An 8,333-nucleotide genomic window follows, 5' to 3' on the forward strand; every position below is an offset into this window, starting at 1 on the left:
CCTCCCAGTGCCAGAGTCCTCCCCTGACTCCTGGGACCTCGTGCTCTTGATTATGCTTTCTGCCTCACGTGCAGACTTTGTCCAGCAGCGCGCGGCCTTCTCTTGCTGTCCCACACGGGAGCGTCTGGTTACAAGGAGGCACAGAGGAAGCTCCTGTTCAGTCCCGCACCTGTTAGCTTGGGACTCACACTTCACAGGGTCCCCGGGCTCAGCGCTGACCTCGTTTTCCATGAGTTTCATCCCGTCCGACTCCCTGTCCCGTCTCCCCATCTGACCAGCTCTCAGCTCCCGGGCAGTCCTGGTGTCCCTGTGTCGGCCTCCTCAGCAGCCCCGAGCACTGTGGCCTCACTGCTCCGGCCTCCCGCTCCCCAGCTACGCTGTGTCGCACAGGGTCCTCAGGGCCTGACGCCCTTCCCGCCCGTGCCCTCTTCACGCGGACCCCTGCGCGCTGCCCCAGGCACGCCTCTCTGCCGGACGTCCGACCCGCACACGGCAGCTGCTGCCTTTTCTTTTCCGCTTGAACGTCTCAGAGGCCCCTCACATTCCACATTGTTGGAATCAAATTTCAGAGTCCGAGCTCTGATCCGTTCCAGCCTTCCCTGCCTCCGAGACTGGCCCTGCCGCCACCGCCGTCTGGCTGCATGTCGCACTCGCAGGTCCATCCTGCGGCCTCGCTCCCCACGCTGCCCGCATCGGACTGTCACCTGGCCTTGTCCCTCTGCCAGGTCTGCACCCCCCCACCACCACGGGTACGGGTGACCCGCCACCACGTTTCCCAGGCTCGGCCCGGAGAGGACAGGTGTTCTCCTTTGTTTCTTCTGTCTGTAGCAGACGGGACCTTCTGTAAGGTTTCGTCTAGATTAAAACTGTGAAAAACATGTACGAGCACAAGCCCATCTTCTGTTACTGCTGCATTTGACATCAAATCAGATTCATGCTTCCTCCTCACAGGGACGGGGGCTGAGGATTCCGGAATGTGGGTAGGACATGTTGCCCTTGGAATCCCGCAGAGGCTGGCCTGGCCTTGCCTGCCCCTCGGCCCACGACGCCAGGCCTTTGCCCCCCGGAGCTCCCCCCCCCCCGCCCGCCTCGCTGCGTCTCTTGCGCATGCTCAGCTGGAGTCATCTCCTAGGAAGACAGCCCCGAGCACTCTGTTCAGACCTACTGCCCCCAGCAGGAAAGGCCAGCGTGTGTGGCATGGGCAGTTGGGAAACGAGCAGTAATTAATTGCCCGCGGATACAGGATCTGCTTAGATACAGACATAGAAGTGGTTCAAATGTGGCAGAATAACGTTCCCTCTCACTTTTCCACATATGCAGTTAGAACACACACAGCCGCGCCTACGATGATTCTGCAGAAGTCCGAGCACCGACCTTGGCCTGTGCCTCAGGGAATTCCCCTCGTGGGGCCCGCTGGCTGCTGTCCGGAGAGGCCGGGAGTCGGTCCCCACTCAAAACAGGCCCCTCCGTGGCAGGACCCATGCTCGCCGGGTATGCGCCAGGGTTAGTACCTGAGAGGTGGGCGGCGCGCTCCAGTGTGTTACACAGGACCGTGTCGTTCCCGGCCCAAAGCCCTTCCGCGGCTCCCCAGCCCCTCAGGAGGAGTCTGGATCTCTCGTGGCCTTGCTGACATCCCCATGCTTGTCCTCACGCCTGCGCTGTCACTGCCGTGTGCCGGCCACCTGACTAATCGCTGTCCCTCTCGCCCGTGCCGTCGTCACTCAGGCAGCTCCCCCTCGGCCGGGAGGGTCCTACCCCTTGACCCCGCTGTTCTCCGTCACGTCTGGGCTCCAGCAGCTTTCCATCCCTGACATTAAGTCTGGCCCCCAGGTAACGTTCCCGTGGCTTGTGCAGCAGGCACTGTGAGCTCACCCAAAGTTATCTCTCTCGTCTTTGAAAAAAAACAGTGTCATATCTGCCTTCCTTGCTAGATCCTGAGACGAATGCATGCAAGGGTGCACACGGCCCCAGGGCCTGCTGGGGCCTGCCAGGTGTTGGCCAGACAGGTGAACGGCGGCGTCTGCGGCGTCCAGAGGCGTTAGTGCCCGGTGTGCTAAGGAGATGGGCAGCCAGCATCCACTTCTCGCTTCTTGGAAGACTGCAGCGTTCTCCCTGAGGACATCTTGCTGTGCGTTTGCCCGGTGGCCCTCCTGTCTGTCGCATCAGGGCTGAGGATAAACAGAGCAAGCCCCGCTTGATCAGCCAGCGTCCTGGTCGTTGTCATGTCGGTAAAACGGGATGACGTCAAGCTTGCAAAACCACTTATTGTCCCGCGCAGCTCCTACAGACTCAAAGAAACACAGCTGGCACATACCATAAAGTTAAATTATTGATTTTATTTTATGAAAATAGCGAAATAAAGTTATGTGGCTGCAGAGGAAAGCAGTCATGGGGTGGGGGAGCTTTCCCACAGGAGCTGATGGACTGAGCGCGGTGTTCTACGCAACTCGCGTCACGGACCTCTACCTCTGAAACTAACGGTACATGACATGTCAATTAATTGAATTCAGATAAAATAAAATTTTAAGAAACAATTCTCCGCCCTGTGTTCTGTCCGTTGTTAAGCTTGAATGTTCTTGGGATTTGCTTGTCTCACGCTGCACCTCAGGCTCGGCGCCCTTCCTGCCTGACGACCCGCACAGTGTTGGCAAGTGGCGTCCTCGGTGCTAGCCACGGTGTGGCCTCACCGTCACCGCCAGGGGTGGCTGGCGCTGGGCCTGGTGCCGCAGGCACCACGTGTGGGGGTGGCTGTGCTTTTGGTGACGCTTCCTGCTGTGTCTTACAGAGCTGCAAAAACTGGAGGGCAGCGGTTGACCTGTGCGGGCGCCTTCTCACCGCCCACGGCCAAGGCTACGGCAAGAGCGGCCTGCCCACCAGCCACACGGCAGACTCTGTGCAGGTACGGCCCCTTGGGTTGGTCATAAAGTGGGGACACGGAGGGGATGGAACCTTTCGTGGCACGAAGAACAACATGAAAACAAAAAACAGATTTTTCTTAGCTCAAATTTAATATCAATGTGAGTTCCTGATCCCCACGCTGCCCCCAGACCGGAGCCCCTCTGAGCCCTCAGAGCTGACTGCTCACCCGCATCGCTCTGTCCTCTCCGCGCCTCCCCTCTGCCTCCTGCTGTGGCGACTCCCTGCCCTGCAGCGCCTGCCCGAGGCTGCTCTGTCCTCCCCCAGCCCTGCCCGCCCTGCCCGCCCTCCTGCCCGGCTCCTCTTCCAGCCCTCCCTCGCCCTCACACCCGCGCCCTCTGGATTCCATTCTCAGCAACAGTCCGCAGGTGAGGCCAAATCAGACAAAATCATGTACATCATTTTTCTTAAGCTCAAGAGTAAGTTTTATAAACGTGTAACTAGGCACATGTGCTAAGAAGCGGAGCGCAGGCTATGTTATACTGGGAATCAAGCTCTGCGGCCAGATTAGTACAGAGTAGGAATTTCTGAACCCGACGTTCATAGGTAACCCGTTGTTTCACTTGTATTCTGTGTTTTAGCTGTGGTTTGTGAGGCTGGCACTGCTGGTGAAGCTGGGCCTTTTCCAGAATGCCGAGATGGAGTTTGAGGCCTTTGGAAATCTAGACCAGCCTGATCTCTATTACGAGTACTACCCTCACGTATACCCAGGGCGAAGGGGTAAGGCAGTGCTGCTCATACTTATGCCTTTGCATGTGTTTTGCTTTGCTTTGCTTTGCTTCACACAGTGTAAGCATCCTCCGTTGCCCTAACGTATCCAGTCTGGAAAAACCAAGTGAGTAGCCTAGCAGTGAGCCCTGACTTACGGTACAACCTCACTCAGTTTTCTAGACGTGCTTCTTGGACATCCCACCACGCAGCCCTTCCCTGTCCAACAGCCCTACTCGGGCACCTGCTGAGGGACAGCGGCAAGACTCGGTGTTAGACCTGAGCGGTGGTTTTTGTTCGGACTTTCTGACTGTGCCGCCATGTACGCAGTAATCTTCATCTTGACTACTGCAGACACACAAACAAAACAACGTTCTTGCAACAGTACTTCATGCCATTGTCTGCTGGTCTCCAGCCTGATTTTAAAGTGGATAATGTGCTCAAAAACCTGGTTGCAGCCCCCCAGCGGGCCCCAGCCATCATTTGGAAGACTCTGGGTGGCAGCACAGGGTGGTTGTCAGAGAGCAAGAAACTCAGACTGGGGAAGGGAGAGCACAGAAGACAGAGAGCCTTTCAGGGCACGAGCAGCTTTGAGGTAGAACAAGTGGTTCTTGATGGAGAACCTTGTAGATCTGTCGAAACCCATCCCATGTTGCTGTCAAGCGGAAGCCAGCTTCGGGAGGACTTGTGCCATAGTGGCTGAAGGCCAGGGCTCCTCTGTCTAGCTTCCTAGTAAGTCCTGCTCTCTGCTTAGTCGCATGGGACCCTGGGCAAGTGATCGGCGTCTCTGTATCTGGCGTCCTTACCAGGACAGCAGGGCTGATGCTTCCTAGGGCGTTTGTGGCAGTTGGGCAAGGTCTTACACGCAAGGTGTGGTGATGACAGTGTTGGCTTTTGTCGTGTTCTGTTCTTAGTTCGTCGGAAACACGCTGTAGATGGCCGCCGTCCTCTGTGAGATCTGCTGGCCAGCATCTGTGGGGTGTAACTGTGGAGGGACAAAGCAAAGTTCTGGTTGTCAGGAGACAGAATCTGAGCCAGAGAGAAAATAGAGTACAGCGCAGAGAGTACAGAGGCCTGATGAAGAGCGAAGATCGTGATGGCCATAGCGTTGTCGGGATCTTACATCAGCATCTCACCTGGTTAACATGAGTAGTAGGTGAACGCATGAGACAGAAGTACAACACGTTTCTCAGCTTCCTCTTGTGCTGTTTTCTCTTAAAACTTGGATCCCGGTTCTGTAGTGGGGGACACAGGGAAGGAGCAAGCTTTCTCCTTTATCGGGTTTACCCTCTGTGAGGGGAGTACAGGAGCCAGGCAGGTGACCGAGTCTGCCCAGGCTTGAAGGGGGTTTCTAGCATGGTGCTCTCCTGCCTTTTAGCCTCACTAGTGTTGTTAGTCCTGTGTCTTCCTTCTGACGAAGGGAAGCTACCCCTTGTAGAAGAGAAGTGAATGGGAAAGCTGGGTTTTTGTAGCTAAAGCTGGGTAGAAATCAGACCGGTTGGCTTGACGAGCTTGACAGGGTGGACATGAAGCAGTGTGGCACGTGGGCGCAGAGGGGAGGAGACAGCAGGCCCCTCCCAAACTTGTAAAAGTCTTCCCAGCCTGTGGCCTGTCAGGTCGGGGCGGGGACCCAACGGAAGCTGGGAGCCACTGGGAGCAGTGTTCCTGAGGACAGCCCAGCCTTCTGGTGTCGCCCCAGGTGGAAGAAGTGGGTCAGGGGCTGCCCAGGCCCACCGCCCATCCGCGCCGCCACCGTTGCAGGAACTGTGACTGCTGTGGGCCCGGCTGGGTCTCTGAGCACGTCTCCTCCTATGCTGCAGCCCCAGGAGGCCGAGGGCTGGTGGGCTCTGTCTGTGGGGGCCCGGCTGTGGGGAGCCCCATATCCTGTGCGATGGAGCTTGAGACCACGGTGTTCGGAGGCTGCGGCCTTCTCCTAGTTGCTCGCGGGATACTTCTCTAGCTCGCAGGTGAACGATTTCCGGCCATTTGAGCCCCCTCCCGTGTCTGGAAGGCGACGAGCAAACTTCCATCCCAGAAGGAGATCAGTCTCTAGCCACTTCTGACGGCTCTGAAGGAAAGGTGCCCAGGGAGGAGTTAAGGGCAGTGGCCAAGGGGGTGTTTGGGTATATTTCTGCTTGATAAATGATGCCTGGTGACTTTGGTAATCAAGACAGGACACGATAGGGGATGCTACATTGAGTGTCTACCTTTGGTTCAGGTCATGATCTCAGGGTCCTGTGATCGAGTCCCACATCAGGATCTCTGCTCAGAGGGGAGCCTGCTTCTCCCTCTACCTCCATTCCCCCTGCTTGTACTCTGGCTCGCTCTCTCTCCCACACTCTCTCTCTCTGGCAAATAAATACAATTTAAAAAAAAAAAAAAAAAAAAAGGACAAGATATTCTCATAGTTACGAGGAACAGCTATGTTTTCCTTCAGCATAAAAAATGTTTCTTCCCACCCCGCCTGAATGCAGGCAGAGCGCGGCCTCCAGGCCCGCCCCACGGCGTGATCGTGCTGGGGGCAGGAGGCTGCCCCCATGCAGATGTGGGGACTGGCAGTGGTGTTGATGGGTGTCTCGTCTGCAGCTGGCAAGACTCAGCTTTGACTACACAGGCCCATCTCTTGGGAGATTCAACTCCTAGACTCCCTAAAGCACACAGCTTCCCAAGTGCTCTGGTTTCCGCCCCTGTTGAGGTCTGTGAGAACAGTAGGTTCAGTACAACTGCGTGCCCACCAGCTACTCTGCGTTCCCCGTGGGGGTTTAAGATCCAGTAAGAGCCCAGACGTCGGGTGAGTCCTGTGCTGGCCGGGGCTGCTCCCGAGCCTTTCCTCTGCGAGCACCGCAGTAGCTGGCGTGCCCCATGGTAATGCTTGCTCCGTCCTGCAGTCCGGAGCCCCTGCCCTTCTCCACCCGGCTTTCAGGAGCGCGCCTTGGTGCCGCTGGTGCCGAGCTTCCTGTAAACTGAGGTGTGAGGCTTCAGGGTCAGGTGCGGCGCTCCCTGTCACCCCAAGCCTCAGTTTGGAGGACATACATTCCCCAGGAAAACACGCTTCTGATTTTGCCGGAAATTAAATTGCACTGGGATGTGGATAAAGAGAAGATGGTAGCCATGCATCACTAAGCAGCTAATTTAAATTATGAAATAGACATAAATCCTCCGTACGTTATCGCTAAAGTGTGTGAACATTCGTCCGCAGCAATATGCTGACGGTTTCCTAATTTTTTTCTCATTTTGTGATGTGACAAGCTTAAATGCAGGATTTTGATTCATTCATTTCATTTTAACTTGCAGTATATAAGCAAAACAAGTCATTAAGATATGCTTTAAAGAGGAGGCGATACCACTATAAACAAATAAATAAGTTTTATGAACGAGCTTTAATATATTTTATTTAAATATCAGGCATGATTTTTACACATTCACAATATTCATAGCAAATTTGTCCTGAGTAAAAATTATGAAGTGCTTTGTTTTGTTCTTTAAATTTTCATCCCAGAAAGGAAGAGTATTGTGGTCTGATACATGTCTAGCTGTTCCGTAGCTAATTTCTGCCTGTCTCCAGGGTGGAGCGTGTGTTTCCAGAAGCTCCACACTGTCCCTTACTGGGTTTGAACGCTCCCTCCTGCTTGAACAGCGGAGAGCATTGAGCCACCCCAGGCTCCACCCTGTCCCCAGGCCCCTGTCCTTACTGCTTCCTCCTGTCAGACGCCACCGCTGGCCCCTGTTGCTCAGGGCCCCAGAGGTCAGAGGAGGAGCTGCTGCGTCGGGCCCTCGCTCGCACTTTCGACAGCCGGGGAGAGTGTTGCTTGAGCCCAGACCCGGTGATGAGCAGCGAAGCAGTGGGGCCTGAGCAGGGTTGACACTTCAGGGGCACACTAGGCCACCAAGCTCTCCCTGTCCTTGTCACCAGGTGCAGGAAACTCCAAAGATCAGCGCTGGTGGTGAGGGTAGAAGCTGTCAAACGAAGGGACAAGCTCCACGGGACACATGGCCTCTGCGTCCAGGGGCAGAGAGAAAGAAAGATAGTGTATTGTAAGGTTCGTTCTTTCCGTAGCACTCTGATTTTGAGGCAGAAGTCCCCTTCCCGTGAGCTCTAACTCCGGCCTGTAGGGCCCTCTCTGACCTGGAGACGCCGGTGCACGGGTTGGTTTGCACGGTTGGCCGCGTTGGGTCTTTCCGTGTCACTCGCTTCCTGTTTGCCCCATTCTTACCACTTCTGTCCCTGGGAAACCCAGTCTGGGGTGCCGCCGCTTTGAGGCCTTTCTCATCTTCATTCGGCCAAAACTGAGTATTTGGCAATTAAGTACTTCTTAATTGAGAAATTAAATACTTAATTAGTAAATTGAGTAAAAATACTCAATTAAGTACTTAATTGGCAAGTTTCTTTGTTCAATTAATTGAACAACTTTTAAATACAAAAAGGAATTTTATTAAACACTCAAATAATTAATAAATATTAACATTTTTTCCACATTTACCTCAGCTATTTGTGTAATAAGCTCGGGGATGCGTTACCGACGTGGCCTTTCACGTGCCTCAGTCCCGTTCCCCTCCCAGAGGAGTCACTCCCGTGCGTGTGTCACGTGTGCTCATGAGTCTTGTTTTCATGCCACGGCACGCACACGTGTGCACACAGACGTGTGAAAGTGTCTGTAGACGTTGTAAATGCACACTGCAAGCACACATGTGCACACAGACGCGTGAAA

General features: G+C 54.8%; 1 protein-coding gene across 3 annotated transcripts in view; it reads left to right on the top strand.

The window, feature by feature from the left end:
* TRAPPC12 (trafficking protein particle complex subunit 12) overlaps positions 1-8,333 on the top strand; it is a 79,434-nt gene that overhangs the window by 25,516 nt on the left and 45,585 nt on the right. For all 3 annotated transcript variants that reach the window (XM_059405085.1, XM_059405086.1, XM_059405087.1), the window contains exons 4-5: positions 2,786-2,899; positions 3,498-3,636. In XM_059405085.1, the coding sequence (XP_059261068.1) occupies positions 2,786-2,899; positions 3,498-3,636 (253 nt within the window). The remainder of the gene's footprint in view (positions 1-2,785; positions 2,900-3,497; positions 3,637-8,333) is intronic.

The sequence above is a fragment of the Mustela nigripes genome, chromosome 7 (genome assembly GCF_022355385.1).
Source record: "Mustela nigripes isolate SB6536 chromosome 7, MUSNIG.SB6536, whole genome shotgun sequence".
Classification (NCBI taxonomy): Eukaryota; Metazoa; Chordata; class Mammalia; order Carnivora; family Mustelidae; genus Mustela; species Mustela nigripes.